Source organism: Seriola aureovittata, chromosome 16 (assembly GCF_021018895.1).
Source record: "Seriola aureovittata isolate HTS-2021-v1 ecotype China chromosome 16, ASM2101889v1, whole genome shotgun sequence".
NCBI lineage: Eukaryota > Metazoa > Chordata > Actinopteri > Carangiformes > Carangidae > Seriola > Seriola aureovittata.
The window spans coordinates 11163271-11181931 of record NC_079379.1 but is presented as its reverse complement, the minus strand read 5'-3'; the positions used below and the strand labels follow the sequence as shown (position 1 = coordinate 11181931).

The following is an 18661-nucleotide window of genomic DNA, read 5'->3' as shown; positions in this document are numbered from 1 at the left end:
CAGTGTCCTCAATATCTCCACTAGGTGGCAGCACAAGGTTGTGGAGTAAAGATGCAAGAACAGAGACGATACAGTAAGGTTTGTGAAACTTCACAAGCACAACAAATGAGTCTGATAAACCAGGCCATTTATTATAATTAAATAAGATTTAACAAAGTCTACAATAAAAGTACACAGTCTGAACTTCGGGGTATCTAACTACAAGGTTCACAGTTAAAGGTAATTCAGTTTATAAAAACGTTCATCCTGGATTGCAACAAAGTATTTTACAGAAAGAAACAGTAAGGTCCATACAAACTGCATAATTATACCAACAAGAAAGTTTATCAGTTAAATCAGAGTTATTGTTATTAAATATGCAACCTTTTAGCACAAAACTGTTTATTATAGTGAGTGTGTTGAGGCAGCACTTGGCAGCGTAGATAAGAAAAAAAATTGTAACATCAACCAGCCACTGTCTCTACATGTAGCCTCCATTAAGTATTTTCCAGCATAAGTAAAAAAAAGAAGGTCAAAATTCTAATATGTAAAATAACATTCTAATGTCAGAGAAATATATGAAGGTAAACATAAATCATGCTGCTGACATAGCTAACTACATGCCTGCCATTGGCAATGTGGTGCAAAGCACTGAGGAATTTGACCCCGAACCCTGATGCTTAGGATTGTGGTTGAGCAGGCTGTGGTATGAAGAAGTGCTGACAACACCCAACACAAAATGATTATTTGTACATTTATCCAAGTGTATGTGACATAGAGACATCAACAATAACAACTGTTAATAATCTCAAACTGCTTATTTTATATTGTTAATGGAAAAGAAGTGGAGGTGGATAATTTAACAACATTGGGAACTTTACTGAGCTCTTGCTACTGCAACTAGAACTTTGAGACTTGCTGACACAGGTCAAAGCCTACTCCTCAGTAAACTGTACATTAATTCATCTAAAAAGGTTCAGTAAAATTCTTTGCATTGCACAGCTCCTTCTTTGTTTCCTTTTTAGGATTTCTCCCTATGTTTGTATCCTAGATTCAATTCTCTCTTACTTTACCTGTTTTGATTCTGTATGGCTGAGAAATTTTCTGCAGACCTACGTTTTATATACCGGTAGCTGGTTAAATATATATTTACAGTTTTTTTGTTTTACTTCTGATCATTCCTTTGGTTGACACTCCATTCAGGACTTGATCTCAATGACTTTGATGAACGGGAGGACCTTGTTGGTCTGTGTTGTCGGTGTGAGTGGTTTACTGTACAGAGGGGAATAAAAAATGAAAAATTAATGTTATGAAGTTTACGTGGACATTTAACTATAGTACAAGCAGTAGACAGATACTCCCAATAAGCTGGAATTAGCTGTGGCAAAGAAAATGAGCAGAAATGGAAATGGGGAAAAAAAGTAATTGGTCACCTGTAAACGACCTCTGGCTTATTCTCATTGGACGTCAGGGGTGGAGGATTCTGGCCTGCCAGGAAGTACTCCATGTGGTCATGCATTTCTCTGTTCTGCAAAGCAAAAGGGGTAATAAACATTAATATGTGTGTCCTTTAGGATTCTTTTTCTGGTGCTAAAGTGCAGACTCACACAAAAAAAATATTTTCAATAACATGTCTAAGTAGGAACAAGCCTTTAGTGGATTCTTTTATATATTTTTAATGAATGCAGGGATATGCAGCTCCTGACCTCAGCTTCCAGGAAAGCCACCTTCTCCTCCAGATCCCTGATGACTCGATCTCTCTCTTGCATGATAGTCCGGGAGTTCTGCAGCTGTTTTACAGACAAAGCAAACACAAACAAACAATGTCAGACGCTCAGGAGAAACAGAACTCATTTTTTCCTCAACAAGAGCAGATGCAGCATCACTTATTCATGACAAGTGAGTTTTGTTTCACCACACGTTTCCTCTCAGCTCCACTCCCTCATATCAATAACGCTTTATGTGTCCGCCTCCTCAAAATCTAATTTCCTTATTAATGGCTTCCTGTGTGCTTGTGGCCAGAAGAGGCATAATTTGCATTGAGTGTGTGTGTGTGTGTGTGTGTGTGTGTGTGTGTGTGTGTTGTGTGTGTGTGTGTGCGTGTGTGTGTGTGTGTGTGTGTGTGTGTGTGTGCACCTTGCACCACTAGGCAACCTGCTTGTGTATATAAATACCTGTTCGATCATGTGGCGGACCTTCCTCTGCTGACTCTTTAACATGTCGTCAAGGTGATGAATCTTTTCCCTCAGCATGGCCACCTCCTTCTCCAGCTCTACGACCCTGCAAATGCACATGTGAGGACACTCAGTTCAACTCATAGCCAGTTGACACATATAAAGTATAAAGCCATACACTAAGAAAGCTACTGGACAAAATATTTTTGTAATTCTGACTAGAGGGGCATCATGTTAATTGTATGATTTGTATTTTACCCTGGGAAGTTGTTAATAGATAATCAACCTATCAAATTCATATTAAGGGATATATTCTCTGATAGTGGATAAATTTTACTATATTTGCATTGGTATCTATTAAAACTAACTGTGAAACAAATAAAGATACAAGTTTTTTCTCCTTTTTGGCTTGTTAGCAACAACAACAAAAACTTTTAGGTTTTATTCAAACCAATGATTGTACTTTACTATCTCACCTCTGCTCCTTCTCCTCCCCCTCCTCACTGCCTGCTTTAAGCTGCAGCAGCTCTGCCTCCCCTGCCGCCATCTTGTCTTTGAGGATGCCGCTCTCAACCTCCATGTTTCCCAGCAGCCTCTGCAGCTCCTCCACCTGCTGACCTCTCTCCTTTGACTGCTCCTCCGCCTTCTGCAGCCTCTTTGACTGCTCAACCAGGCGAGATTGATACTCACTGGACTCCGCCTGTGAGGGAAGGCACGGAGTGAGAACTGCTTTGGGATTTCCTACATTAGGTAATGATAGATACACTTGGTTTATTACAACTTCTCATCTTAATAGTTCTGGTTACTTTTTCAGTTGGTTATGTTAACATGTTGCACACTTAACTAGTGAGATTTGACAACACAGCTTCATGACTAACAAAATCCAGTGGAGACACGAGTGGTCTGGTGATTTGACTTGTTTTAAACAAGATGACAGTGATGCCAGATTATCTGAACCCCTTTATTTGGAGGTAAACACTAAAGCGAGTGCACCTGAAATACTGCATAGTTTGGCTGATCATTTTTCCATTTGCCTTCAGATTATGTCTGTCTTTTCTGGAGGTTTTTTTGATTGTGGTTTCTTTTGCCCAATCAGACGCCTTTTTTAGCAAATTTGAGGCTTTCCCAGATCTTCCTGATTAACTTGGTTAGAATGATATTACTGAAACCATTAGGAATAATGGATAAAACCACAAAAAACTGAGCTGGAATAACATGTCCCTCCTTCTGTTTTTTTCACCTCTTAATGCAAGATAACTTAAAGCTTAATATTCCTTATTCATACATGAGCTGTGTCCCAAATCCTTTCTAGATACCAAATGTATGTAGGTTTTAAGTATATAGGTATATATAGATGTTCATATTGGAAAAAAGGCAGAATAACGTATACTCAAAACATAAAAAAAGTATATGTACTAAAAACCCTTGATTTTTTTGTGTGCTGTTGATGTACACTACACCCCCACAATGCAATGTAAAAGCTGCTGACCACCTGACTAGTGTTCTAATCAGCCAGGATAATTGAAAGCACCTGTGCAGGTAGGCAGGCCCTTTAAGAGGTCCATTCATTTTTCTTGTCAGTGTGAGCTGTTCAGCACAGTTAGAGACTGCAATGTTGGTGTTGTAATATTTGCCCTGTCTCTTTTTTTGGCTTTCTAAATCATGACATGTTGATGAATAGAAATTAAGATTAACAAAATAATTTTATATGACTAAATGTTCTACCTAAATGGTTCGACGTGTCTGTCTGTTGCATCAATGTAATTAAAACAAAAAAGAGGGCAAAGACGACAGGGAAAGCACATGAAAGATCAGCCTGTGGTGACATCAGCGGGCAGTGTCCCTACATGACCTGACAGATGAATGTACTGTAGAGCAAAGACGCAACCAGTGGAGGATCACAGGATGAAAGATGAAATCCAAAGATAACACTGAGAGATAATGAGGATGATTAAAGGAACGAGAGAGCAGCAGCAGGGTGAGTCATAGCTGCAGACAGGAAATCGTGTCATGTTACTCATCTCGTGAGACAAACCTGCAGTCTCTCTCTCTCCTCTTGATGCCTCCTCTCCATGTCCTTCAGCTGCGCATATAGACGCTTGGTCACCTCCCTGAGCTTTACACTCTCCTCCTGAGTATCTGCAACCTGAGAGCGCAGGCAGACAGAAAGTGACAAGCTCAATTAGGTTTAATCTGGCAAACTACTTGAACCTGAGGGCAAGACAGGAGCTAACAAACAGATAAGAGAGGCTGCTGACGGGCCATTTTCTACATGTTTCAAAGGTTGTTTGGTCTAGCCTGTGGTCACAAAAGCATTTAGACAAGAAGCTGGGCGTCTGTTAAATTGCGCAGAGGTAATCCTTTATCTTGGAGCTGTCCGTTAGGTGGACAAAATCTCCCTCCTAGACAAACCGGATACTTTCCAATGCTGTGTAATCTGACACTACTTAGAAAGGAGGGCAGCGTAAATTGACCCTAGCTTACCTACATACAACACATACAGGTCACTGGGTATGGATAGCCACAATGCACACATATTCCCTCCCTGCTCTCACACTACTTCCTTGGTAGATGATGGTGTTGTGTTACAGGAAATGTTATGATGTACTGAGTATCGAATAATGCATGTGAAATACAATATTGTGCGTGTGTGAGCGCCATTAGTCAGAATGTAAGTGATCCCTTTGGCTGTGTGTGTCATGAGCTTTGTTATTTAGCTTCACAGTCTGGCACCATTTTCTGTGGAACAGCAGGCATTTGGCTGGCATGTGCAGGAAACAGCTGGAGGGCCAGACATTTTTTCCATTATGAATGTTATGCCTGTCATTTGAATGCAAATTTGAATGTATTCAAGCTAGTTGTACCTGAAATTGGTTCCTGACACTTCCCATGGTTCATTCATATGAAACCGATGAATAAACAAGTCATAAAAACCACAGTAAATGCTCTTCTGAAGATGTTAGAGAAGGCTAATTTGTGATTAGCTTACATGAACATCTGACTCAATGAGAACAGTGTTGTCATTGGAGACAGCTGGTTGGTTGCTGGGCATGATGACTCTGAAGCCATTGGCTGGATACTGAAGGAGAGAGCGGCCGGTTAGTAGGGGTTAGTGATGTATTTCTCATTTCACTCATAAAATGTGCTACTGTTAAAAGACATTAAAGCTCTACAACTTGAAAAACATATTCACCACTTTTTTTTAAATTAAAAATCAAAAACTGAAATCTTTCAGGGCAATTTTATCCTTTAAAACTTTAATCAATTAAATCTTAAAGTAAAGGGGTCTGAATACTTTAAGTACATCTCATACAGAAAAAATGCCAATAAATAAAACACAAGAAAATGAAAACACATTCATCAATTCACCAACAAAGAACACATACGCAACATAAAGAAACACACTGCCAATAGAGAAACATCTCAAGTCATTCACAACAGTTAGTTGTGTTAGGCTAATGCTAGGTGTACAGCCATTATCTGTAATGACACAGGAATTATGAAATCAAAATAGACATTGTTAGCTCATGTTCCTCATTTCAGAGTCACCTGAAACGTCTGTTATGTTGTGTGTAACTTGTAACATTTCTGCATTTTCAGTGTGTCTTCATGTATGTATATGTGTCCAATTAATGATTGTGTTTCTTTATTTGGTTTTGTTTTATTCATTATTCACTAAATGTCATGTATGTACATATTGTCTTTATTTGCTGGAGATCTTTTTATCTATTTGCTTTGTTGTTTCCTAAAGCAGCATTGTGTTGAGTTCTCTAATCCATCGTTAAGAACACTCCATTAGGCCTGCAACTAAAGTAACTAAAGATTATTTTAATTATTGATTAAGCCATCAAGTATTCTTAGCATCAATTCCTTGGTCTACGAAATTCAAGAAGATACTCCTCACAACTCCTTTTCAAATTGCTGGTTTTGTCCAACCAACAACCCAAAACTTAAATATAATCAATTTACAGTGATTACACACCAGAGGAAAGCAGAAAATCCTCACATTGGAGAAGATACAAATAGCAAATAAAAGATAAATCAAGTATTATAATTGCTGTCAATTAATGTTCTAGTTATTTATGAAAACCATCTTTTGCAGCACTGTACTCAGAAATCCATTTTTAAGGTGAATGCAGAGGGTGTGTACCTTGTTGTTGTTATTATTCTGCCTGGCCGCCATCTGCTCTCTCAGAGTCTTCAGACAGTACCTCACCTAGGAGCGAAAAGACATCACGTATTGAAAAAAATGTGTTTTGCAGAAACACCACTATGCCCCTCACCTCATTCAACCCAGCCATTTGAGTCCAACATCCTAAAACACACACACACACACACACACACACACACGAGTGTTCTCCACTATTCTATGGGAAGTTGCTCAGCTCTGTTTGTCACACACCTCCTGAATCTGTGACACCTCGTCTGTTAGCATCCTGACACTCTGTGCTGTCTCTGGACGGGCGTCGAGGTAAACCTAGGTAACACAGTGGTACGAGTGTATTAGATAATACAAATGAATGTATTTCAGATAAGCATGAAGGGTAAGCTGGCTGAATACAACTCTTCACCATTACAGAAAAACAAGCTCAAATACCTTGATGACTTCAACTTCTACGTCTGTTGGGGTGACGAGTTCAAGTGTTTCTTCTTGCTCTTCTGGTTTTTGTGGCAGCACTACTGCTATACTGCTCTCCTTCATTCAGTAAAAAAAAAAAAAAAAAGAAGTTTAGTAAACATCCCACAATGTGTTATTTTCTTTCATTTCAGTAAAAGAAATGATAAAATTATTTCCCCCTTTCATGTTGTACCTTGTTGTTGAGTCGCTCTGAGGTGCAGCCTGACTGGTCCTGATCTTGTAGATTGAGTCTAAGCCGGCTGCATTGGCCCTGAAATGAAAGATGAGAGGATAAGAGAAACTAGATGAATAAACGGAGCGGGAGGGGGATTATGAGAAAGACAACCAATGAAGAGAAAGAAGAGGTGCTCGAAATGAAAGTCACCAGTGAAATAGAGGGTGGAGCATGAAAAGAGGGGGGGGGGGGGGCTTTTTGCCATAAAACTTCCCCATACTGAAGTTCCTCTGTGGATGCCACACAGTTAGACTGTAAAACCTAGCAACAGACACTGAGGAGATATTTCCACTGAATTCTCAGGGCCAAGTCTGGTGACTGTGACCAAACACTCCAGTACACTCACTGGAGAAAATGAAACCAGTCCAGTCCAGAGGAGGCCAAAAATATCAACACTCAAAGCATCCGTGACTACTGAGTCACTCTCAACTGAACTTTGTTGCCTTGGCAACAAAAACAAATTGAAAGAATTGTGTTGTGCTTTGACAATGTCACTGTAAAACAGAGTATTTATAGAAAATAGTTTTGTTAACAACACATAAAGACTGGTAATTCTATTTCTATTCTACGATCTATTTTTATAGGTATGTGTATTCAATTCAATTCTCTATGAACGTATTGTATTCTATCTCCATGTATTGTTTTATATTTGTTATGTATGTATTCTATCGCTATTCTCTAGGTATGTGTATTCTATTCGATCGATTCTAATCTATTCTATTCTGTACCTACATGTCGGTGAATGAATGACATAAGGAGGACATGGTGTTTCCAGCTTTCTTTTGTAGATGACGTGCTCCTCTTTCAACTTTAGCCTTAATACTGTGGATCATTTATTCACAACAATGACTCATTCATAGCTTGTGATCTTGGTTTGGAGTCTAACTTCTTTATGGCTCCTTTATTTTGTTGATTCTAAGCTGTTTATCGCTCAGTTAAGCATAAACATTTCCTGATAACATGGAGTCACCCCTGTTATTGACTGCAGGCTTTCCCTGGAAGTCCACACTGTTCTTATCATAGCTGTTGAAGTTCCTAATTCAGTGTTACTGATTGCTTAATGTTGTATAACTATCTATCCAGAACTATCAGATCACCCACTGAGAATGGCCTAATGTTGGCATAAACAAAGTACAAAACTCTTCAAACTGTAAAACATATTTCTTTAATTGTCAGACAAATTTTCTTGACCTGTGGTTATTCAGACTTTGAATAGATAATATTGCAACAGTGTAATGGGAAGATAAAAAAATGTCTGGGTCTAGATGAGAAATGTATAATTTAATACGCAACATACAGCAGTTGAAAACCTAAATTTAATTTCCCTAAATAGTCCCTGGTATGATCACAGACATAACAAAGAACAAAAATACAAAGTATTCTCTCCGAAACAAACAAAAACTGTCTTAATCCTTCCGGACAACACCCATTGTTTTGCTTTTTCTCTGAATGTGCAAAGAAAACAAACCATTTCGCTCTTTGACAAATCCGCTTCAGTTGGAGGATAAAAGTCCAGGTGCAGGGGAATTATGTAACATGGCTGATCTTTATCTGATCACCAACCTGAACCATCCTTAATCCTTAACTCCACAGGGGTGTTGTGTTTGTATATTTGTATGCATATGTCTGTGCTTTTATACAACGCACTGTAGCTGTATGCAGTGTGGCTCCAGCCTACAGTACATGAGGTAAAGACTGAATTGCTGTTATCAGTCATGATTTGAGGCAGATTTACAGAGTAAATGATCTATTATCTTAACTTCTTTGTTGATTTAATTTATAGTATAGTTAGAATATACCAATAATTCTCAATTAGTTTTCCTCTAAGTGACTACAATGTTGCACGTTGGTTTGTTTTTCTTCTGCAGAATATATAGCTTTGGAAAACACCAGGTGTTTACAGTTGCTACTGCTCAGTGGTGTCACACTGGTGGCAGCTGAAACTTTGCTCATAAAAGTGTGTTTTCCAGAACTAGCTTTTTATTTTCTGTCAGGAAGGTATTTTTACAAGTTTCACAGGTAGGTGTGACTCTTGCATGGTGCATAAAATGCAAGAGAACCAGATGTTGTTCCCCTGTCCTAAATCACGCTAACAGACATCATGAGTCTTCTCTGTCTCAGGCCTTTCACCTGCATGATGTTTTACATTCACACACATTACGCTGTATAACATCATGTTTTGATAAAACCTTGTTTGGTCAATGTCACCTGGTAAACTGCAGAAACATTTTGGCATACAGCACACTGATGCTGCTCACACATTGTTCCATCTGTACACTTAATGAAGCCACTTTACACACCTTAAATGACACCTGTGGTTACAGTGCAGGAATGATAAAGAGGCAATGACACATTCTCCACATGCCACAGTCTGTTGTCAGCTTTAAGTGTGAAGATAATGCCACAATAACAACTTCAACAGTACACATGATGGTGACATTATGTGGCACCACATGTGAACTTCTAACTTTTATACCTCAGAAGTACTTTTGATCAAGACAATTATTAATAAAACACAATCCTTCACAAGAGATATAAAAAGGTCTATCTGAATGTAGAAAGTATTCCAATCAGAATAAGACATTTTGCAGTTGCTCCTTTTGTTTCACACTTGTGAAATTGAACACCAGACAGCAAACTTGTTGAATTCAACCCCTCCTCCTTTCCTGAGAAAAGCAGCTTGATAAATCCAGCTTCCAAGTAACAACGTCGCAGAGCAAATATGTCAACACATATAAAGTGTCGGCTTATTTGTATTCTGTCATCTGGTCACATCAAATTGAGAAAAGCCCTCATTAACTCAATAGTAGTGTAGCTGAATGTTACAGCTTTATGTGGCAACTTTGTCCAACCGACAGAAACACCTTAGACAAAGACTCAAAAAATACTTCTGCATTTTAATGACATTTAACAGTTGACTTGCTGGCTGGATCAAGAAAGAGGCTGAGGACAGAAGTAACAACCACTGTTATCCTCATTTAATATTAACAAAACATGCATCGATTCCTGTGCAGCACTACAGTTTCACACCAGTGTACTACAGATCTGAAACACACAAGGATGAAGAGTCTGTTACAACACAGGTTAAAAAAAAAAAAGGAAACTGAGCATGTGAAATTGATCACAAAACTGTGCTCGTGTTAATGAGACAGTGAGTTACCTAAGCTGGGAGAGATGTCTCTGGCCACTGTTGTGTGTAAGATTCATATCAAATATCAAGAAAACAACTGAAAAAAGATACATGCTGTAGATCAAAGAACATGTGCTTTTAATTGTTTTGTACTTTGCGTTTGTGTGTGTGTGTGTGTGTGTGTGTGTGTGTGTGTGTGTGTGTGTGTGTGTGTGTGTGTGTGTGTGTGTGTGTGTGTGTGCACCACTGTGACACATAAATAAACCTGCGTGTGAATGGGTGGAAACAGTTTTAGAGCGCGTGTGAACATGCCTACCATAAGTCATGTAAACACACAATATGACAAAAGAACGAAGAGTGGCAACCCAGGACATCACATGGGAGTAACACATTTGGTTACTTACGTAAGCAACCAGTTCTCTGCTTTACAAGTCAAACACAGGGTAAATGGTTTAGTTTGAATGGCAGTTCTTTGTGCGTAATTGCAGTCTGAAAACCATCAAAGCCGAGGCAGTGACGGGCCGGCCAACATTTCACTCTGTGATCTGAGGGAGCAACAGCTCCAGCACTCCTTTGTCCCAGAGACACAGAGAGGATCATGGTGCAGACACACCCTGGGAGGTGGATACCATATACAAAAACACAATGTTCTGCTCCTCACCACACGCTGTTCTTTAGTGTTTGTTTGGCAACAGCTCCGTAGACATAGAGACATTTATATTTCAGTCATGTAGCTGACACGGAGCTTAAAAACAATAGATCAGCAATAAGTTACCAGTCTGCTACTTCTTCCTAAAAAATAAAATAAGTTTTAAACGAATGATAGGTATGTTGTGGTAGTCAAATCAATCCATACTACTATCTCTGACTCAATCTATGTTAAGTCCATTAAAGCTTTTTCAAGTGCTGGTTAAAATGCCTTTAAGGTGCTGCTTCCTTCCCTGTGGAATTGCTATTCCACACAACAAATGGCAAATTGAAATGTAAAAAACAGCAGACTACAATATTACTATTAGATCAAAACAGCCTGGTACAAACACTGAATGCTAAACAGCGAAACAATCACTGCTTATCATCAGATTGTCACCATATTTCAGAAAACCAAAAGTTTGATGCATCATTACTTCAAAATCCTTGACTCACCTACAGTGGCCAGGTCAACATCACAGCACCATTAAAACATTCCCAACTAATGATTACGATTGAAAGCAGGATTGAATAACAACCACTCCCATGAAAGGTGCTAATTAGGTGTCATTACAGGCCAAATGGCATGTGCTTGAAATAAAACATTGAATCACTGCATATTTTCAAAGTTCTGACCTGTTTTACCAAAACTCTGATGTAACAACTCTCACTCTTAATCATGTGCTGAAAGGAAAAATACAACAGACAGAAAATGAGTACAATAACGAATATGAGGGTATCTGAGGGTAAACAGGTTGTACTACATGTTACAGTAAAGTGCATTATCACCTCAACTAAATACCTCTTTGTCCTAATCCACATTTGCTCTCTGCAGCCCGGGTATGTGCAAAATCATACTTTTCTGATGTACAGTATATAATGGAATCAGCCCTTTTATCTGCTCAATACACTCACATGGCAATAGATATCTGTCTCCAGTGTCAAGGCAAATAGGTAGAAACTTCTGAGAGCTGTTCCTCCAGGTTTGTCTGTGCAGCTCATGGAACACTTAATTTCCATTTCTACTGCATTTACAATTCATTTTAAAACACAGTGAAAACACAGACTGCAAGGTTAATTGGTATCCCCTGGGTTTTCCATATCTTTTATATAAAGGGGGTATTATATTTGCTATATTGTTAGAATGAACCTGCAGCATAATGAGATAATATGATCACCAGACATTGAGGTGTTCAGTTGTGGTCCCATTACAGTTGATCAATGATTTATGGAAAAAGAAATTGCATTTGACCAAACAGTTTACTAATATTTAGTCAGTCTTCACATGTTATGCTATGTGCAATCAATGTGATCAAAGAATGGCCGTCGAAGCAGCTTCCACAGATGATTGTGAGCCTACATACCTTGCTCACACGTCATGAGAGTGTCTCTGAATAAGTGCGCTGCAAAACAATGATCTCAAATCGATTCGATGTCTACTGTTATTATTCACCAGAGGCAAAATGAAGCGTTAAAATAAACATTCTGGAAAATAATCCACCACTGGAGGCACCTATTTAGTGCCACAGGTCAGCTGTTTATCTTAGCAGCAGTAGTGAACCATGAGGGAGGGTCTGGTTTCTGTCTCTGGTGTGCTGTTTTCACTGTATTAGACAGTACGGGATGACAGAGCACTGTTATACAGTAGCAGTATTTTTACTGCAACTACTGCTTACAGAATCGGAGGCAGAAGTACTACTAAGGAATTAGAGTACAAATCACTAAAGTAGAACTGCATGGAGGAGATAACAGATGAATGGTGTAGTTAAGAGTAAGAAGAACTGTTTATAGCATAGCAGAGAAAAATAGAGCAGAGTACAGTAGAGGAGATACTATAGTATTTGACAGTCAGGTTATATGGGGATATAATCAACAGCACTGCAGATCAGACCACTCATACTGGATTAGAAAATGTAAAAAAAACAGTTACAAACAAAGCTGTCCAACCCGACTCATGTTTACAGATTTGGAGGTGACATCACTTTACCTCAACGTTTGGGCTACAGGAGCCTCCTCATTAATTCAGCGACCTCCCACAACCAATACAGGATCAGCCAACTCCAGTTACTGAGCAACAAACTGATTAGAGATGATATCACTGCTGTAAACAGCTAAATGATTCTAAAGAACAACAAATGCGAATGTAAAAGTGAAAATGAATAAAAGATCAACCAAACACAGCTGTAAATCTGTGCACTGAATCATTCCAACAAGCTCAAAGGGGAAAATTGAAGGACAATAAAATGATTTGTGAAGATTCAGAGATAGCAGATCACTTTTGACAGCAATACAGCAGTATCTGAAGTAATGTCCCAAGTACCAGAGTTCACAGCCAAGTGTGAAATCCATCCATCTCTGACTTCAGTCAAAACAAGATAGTTGTATTACTAAGCAAAACAACTGCACAACTGAATGATAAGAAACATCGTAAAACACTTAAAATAACATGGTAACTTGCTGATATCAGCAGAAGTCCTGCTCCACACCACCACACATGTTAACTATAGACTCTTCCTTTCTCATTAATACCAACACTATGTGTCATCATTACGAGAGAAACTGAATCACTTATCCATGGCATAACTGACAAATGGGAGGTAGCTCTACAAAGTTTTAAACTTTCTATTTGCCTGATAAACTCAGTGGTAATGTTTTCACTCAGGTGCTCTGTGTCAAATAATATATAATGAGGACGAATTCAGATTCACACAAACTCAGATTGAACAAAATGATGTCTTACTGTCTCTTTTTGGCCTTGCTTAAATGGAGTGTGGGAAACTAAGCCTTGGTTTTAAGTGTGACAAGATAAAACACGTCACTTTAATTCATAAAGCAGACAAAACTCCAACCACTCCAAGTACCATCATGCACGTCACACTCTACAACCCCAAATGCAAATCCTTTATCTCACAAAAATCACTCTGATATCTACCTGGGCAGACGAAGTTGTCTGGGACTCTTCCCAATGATGTTCACACAGCTGCACTCCAGACCTGTCTGTGTCTGTGTGACTAAGTGTGCGGGAAGCCACTGCTGTCTTGCCTTACATGGCTGGGTGAGGCTCCACCAGCTGCCCAACCCTTTTTCCTCCCTTTTCTCCCCAGTCACGGAGCTACAGTGCCAGTCCAAGGAGGCATGTAGTTGTTTGCCTCCCCTGCAGGGCTGCAATGCCACATACACAATGGAAAGAACTGGAAGGAACATTTCCACTTGTTATATAATACACAGCCCTGGATAAAGAAGTTTGTTGATGGTGAATCTACACTACACAGTCATGTTTAACAGTCACATATTAACTTTACAGCCTGATAATTTGACTGAATTTCCAATTCAAAGTAAATGACTGACTAGGTTAAACCTTAATACTTAGCCTAAATGAATGGAATCGATACAGAACTTATTTAGGACAACATGTGACAAACAGATAAAACTGTGGAATTTATCTGGCACATAGTGACAGTGATAGGTAGCAGGACTCTGAGGAATGTTTGGTGCGAGTTACATAATAGAGATTAATGAGGCGCCTTTATATAACTGTCTCTGGCATGGTGAGTGTGTGCAGTATAAACAAAACTCTGCAAACAAAAGTCAAATGCCACACTCCAAATATGTTCATGTCTGTGTGTGTCTCTAACCATCTGAAACGTCAGAAGTTAAACTTCCATCAATGGAACTTATCATAGGTGTTGTTCAACTCCTGTGTTGCTTCCCTTGAGCCAGGGTTGTAATAATGTTCAGGATAATCATTAGTAGCAACCCTAGCTATGTCTATAAATAGTCCAAAACAAGTGAAAATGTCCATCATTATTTCACAGAGCTCCAGATGATGCCTTCAAATTCACAACCAAAGACATTCAATTTATAATTATACAAAACCAATAAAAGTCAAGCACTGTCTTTAAAAGCTGTTGATTAGGTTTCTGTCAAATGACTAATAGTTTCATCATTTGTATATTATATTCCACATGCAGGACTTGTCTCTGATTTTTTTTAAACCAGTTTTGTGTTTTGTATGTTTACATATATATACACACACACACACACACACACACACAAACACATTATATATATATATACATATTTAATTGCTTATCCTTTTGTCGACATGTGAGCAGTGCAAACATGCCATTTTGCCCATGTTGGTTTTATACACAAGAGGCTTAGAGCTCATATCTCTTATGTAGCCATGTATCTACTGTAGAGTTGACAAAACACCCATTACAATCCAGCTAAGCTGTTTTAATAATATCCTTCCCTGAAATATTCTTGCTCTTCCCAGGATGTTCTCACGCTATGACACAACACACATTAACGAAAATGTAATTTGTCAAGATCAGGAAGAAAACAATTAAACTCCTAAGTGGGATGAAATAGGTTTTCCTTATGAAAGCAACAAGCGGTGGGGTTTGCAGAACAGGATGCAAGAGAGGTCAAAGCTCATGTTGACAGTGCAATCACAGGACTGACTGTAAAACACATTCCTCTGCAATCAGTGACTAGTGAAAATGCGTTTTCACATCTTAAAGAGAAATTGAAGTGATGAATTCATAGTAACAACCTGAACAAGCCTTTATTCAGTCTTAAAGGGCCTCACAACAATCTACATCAGAGATGAGCTCTAAAAATCCAACAGGATCCTCATCTTAATCGTTTCTTTGAGCTAATCAAATCTGTCAGCAGCAAAAATGTTTTTGTTCCATGTGTGTATTTGTCTGGACATGACCATGTATTTCTCCTCTTCCTGCCAGTTGTCTATATAAATAAATGATCTGTTCATTCATGCCACCATCCTGGTGCACAGGTTGCCATTGAGACAATACATAACACTTACTAACTCAATGGTTTAAGCCAACAGATTCTTTTAATTTACTATTGCAATGATTGCAAGTTATGTATTGCTTAATCTGTCATTTAACAAATTCTTCATGCCACTTTTTAAATAGTCATCATACTTTGATAGTTACAGGGAAGTCTTAATGACAGCAATGCGCATCAAACCGTGAAAGAGCAGGTTATGCACGGACTAGATAAAAAACATGATTTGACAGCCAATGAAAGGAGGACATTTCTATTTAACTACACACCCAGCACATCTTGGTACAATGACTTCTTTGGAAGACTTGGCACAGAAATCTCTGCAAATTCTACATTTGAGAATGTCAGGTCAAACGTTTTCTCCACTGAGCCGTCACAACAGATTCACTTATTAAAGGTCTAGAATGACTTAAATGTTTGAATTATTTATACATAGCACTAAAACATGGCTGGAGGCAATAATTATTTATTTTACTTCTAATGAAATTAGTAGTAGGGTGGCACAGACTACAAGTGCAAAAGAGCCCTAGACCCGCTTTCCCCTTCTGTAAACATATTTAAAATGATCAGATATGGGCTCCACATCAAAGGCATAGAGCAGGTTAAAGTTCAGTGAAAGTGCAATGTATACAGTGACACATACAGTATACTGAAGTCACCGTAGGAAAAGTTCATGACAGACAGTAAGTGATGTGATGATTATGTAATCCTGCTGTCACACCTGCTATTTGACCTGCATGAGTAAGTAATAAAGGGACAAAGGACGATTTGATATTATTTGATATAGCTCTTGCAGAAGATAAGGGGCATCAAGTAATCTGAACTCACACACAAATCGCAGTCATTTGATTTAAATTTAGCCACATCTTAAATAAGAGCTAATACCATCAGACTGAAATACTACAGCCCAAAGCTCATACTGTATCAGGTGCATACTGTAAAAGATAATGCAGTCACATGACACACACTGTGTGTTGCCTCTGCAATTGCATATAGGCTGTGTTGAAATGTAATGTGTATTATCAATGGTTGTGTTATCCCAAGAGTAAACACTGGTTATGTTGAATCTGGCGACTGTGATATAACTTTTCTGGAGGATTAAAAAAAAAAAAAAAAAAAAAATCACGTGAAAAATGTACGTGGGATTAAAACGCACATGCAGGACTGTTCTCATAGATTTTGCTTACATATATGAACACTTTTTCTATAATGTATTCTGACGTCCTGCTATTGGTGAAAGGCGAGTTTCTGCTTTTTCTTAGCTTTGTTTCAAAAGTCACATGTAGACCATTTATACACAATATAGCTGCTAAATGTCATTTAAATGTCGAGTTTTCACTTTCATACGTTCATATGGGAAATATATGAAGTATTTGAACTTCAAACACACCGATCAGAAAGTATTTAACAGGGGAGTCTGCGTAGAGGCCAATTAACGATATCTATCGCAGCTGTGAAACTCTCTCTCCATTGTGATACACAGGAGATAAAAAGCGGGAGTAAGTAGCTCCTAATAGTTTACTGAGCACCACAGATGCAGCTCTGTTACACCTGACAGGGATTCAACCCTGTCTCTTGGGATGAAAACAGTTAAACTGGTTTTAATCATTACTCACGTTGGCTTTGTTGTCCTTTGCTCCATTTTCCACAGGCTGCTTCACGCCACCGCTCATCTTCTCAGCGGAAAATGAAGCCAAGACATAAAAAGAAAGAAAAAACAAAAACGTTTCAGAGTAAGATGGTTTTTTTTATTCCTATCTGTCCTTCGCCTCACCTCCTCCTCCTCCTCCTACTCCTCACAAACAAGTGTTAAATACTTCCACAGAAACGCGGAGAGAAGTGAAAGGACACCTGGACCCTGCTCTGCTCTGCTCTGCTCTGCTCCCTCTCTCCCTCCCTCTTCCCTCCCTCGTCTGGCCAGGTAGTAAAGTTGAACCCTGCAGCTCCTCTACATGCCTGCACCTAGTTTAAATGGAATGTACTGAATCATAAATCAGGATGTAGGAGGCAGAAATTACTGGACACAGTCTTTGTCATTTCAAACTTGGTTGCTCTATTTTTCTTTGTATTTCGCTTTTATTCTTGATGTCTTTTATTATTTTCACATCTTTTAACAGTTCTGTTTTGTATTACATTCAGTAATCCCCCCCCCCCTTCCTTTGATAATGACGGTGGTTATTAAGTGGCGACTGTGCATAGATTTGAATCTACTTGTAAATTGTAAATGTATTTTTATGTTATTTACTGTACATGTATCTTCTTTTTCTACCTACATCCCTGGCCTTTTTCTTTTTCTGCTGCAATGCTAAATTTCTTCTTGTCTTGTCTTGCCTTGTCTCGGTGGTAATAAAAATGCTTCATAATACATCACAATTCGTTGTCAGTACATACTACAAATTCAAGGTAAATAACAGAATTAATTCAATCAAAATTGATCTCTGGGTTCTATAGGGGTGAGAATGACTGAAGAGCACATATGGCTGAAGTAAAACTGTGTCTGACCTCAGAGAAGCTGATGACCCCTCCGTCCGGCAGACACTTTGTGTGATTGCTGCTGAACCACAGCATTTTGCCCTCAGTCACCTGCCTGATCTTCTTCCAGATTGATCCCATATGCGTTCTCTCTTCATCTGTCTTGTTTCAACAAATTTTGTTCAACGTCTCCCTCATTTTCCAGTAATTTCTCTGTTGGTAACACCACAGCACCAGGAACCTTCCAGTGTCTCTGATCTGCTTCCTCTCTACTGCAGCTAATTCTGTGTCAAGCCTGCAAATAGGATATAACCCTGTTTGATAACAGTCCTGTCACATGTCAGGTGGCTCTGGTGCCACTTACACTCTTAATTATTTTCCTGTTGGGCCTCTGAACTCATTTACCTTTTGGCAGCATATGGCTTTAAACCTTTTGTGACATGCCTGGCACACGAGCCCAGAGAAAGTGTCCTACTTTCAGCTTTTGACAATGTAGCTGTGATGATGTGAGAGCATTGTGAACTTCACTGAATTAATGGATCAAACCAGTG

At 38.8% G+C, this 18661-nt stretch overlaps 1 protein-coding gene across 3 annotated transcripts; it reads right to left on the bottom strand.

Moving 5' to 3' along the window:
• Window positions 1–110: 110 nt before the first annotated feature.
• tuft1b (tuftelin 1b) lies at window positions 111–17470 on the bottom strand. 3 transcript variants are annotated; one of them, XM_056398710.1, is made up of 12 exons: window positions 17255–17470; window positions 6965–7042; window positions 6751–6849; window positions 6556–6630; window positions 6304–6369; window positions 5143–5232; window positions 4189–4299; window positions 2630–2853; window positions 2154–2259; window positions 1686–1769; window positions 1413–1507; window positions 111–1251 (listed from the first exon to the last, which is right to left on the bottom strand). In XM_056398710.1, the coding sequence occupies exons 1-12, from the start codon at window positions 17309–17311 to the stop codon at window positions 1179–1181; spliced, it is 1158 nt and encodes a 385-aa protein (XP_056254685.1). In that variant the 5' UTR covers window positions 17312–17470; the 3' UTR covers window positions 111–1178. The 3 variants fall into 3 exon arrangements, with proteins under 3 accessions (XP_056254685.1, XP_056254687.1, XP_056254686.1); XM_056398712.1 differs by lacking the exon at window positions 17255–17470 and adding an exon at window positions 13756–13834; XM_056398711.1 differs by lacking the exon at window positions 5143–5232.
• Between the last annotated feature and the right edge of the window lie 1191 nt (window positions 17471–18661).

What these genes read in the sequence shown, in the direction of transcription:
- tuft1b (XM_056398710.1), bottom strand. Translation starts at nt 17,311, where the DNA reads ATGAGCGGTGGCGTGAAGCAGCCTGTGGAAAATGGAGCAAAGGACAAC. An exon ending in TCCGCCACATGATCGAACAG is followed by an intron (nt 1,770 to 2,153) that starts GTATTTATATAC and finishes TCTGTAAAACAG; the next exon opens with CTGCAGAACTCCCGGACTAT. An exon ending in AAGCCAGAGGTCGTTTACAG is followed by an intron (nt 1,252 to 1,412) that starts GTGACCAATTAC and finishes CCCTCTGTACAG; the next exon opens with TAAACCACTCACACCGACAA.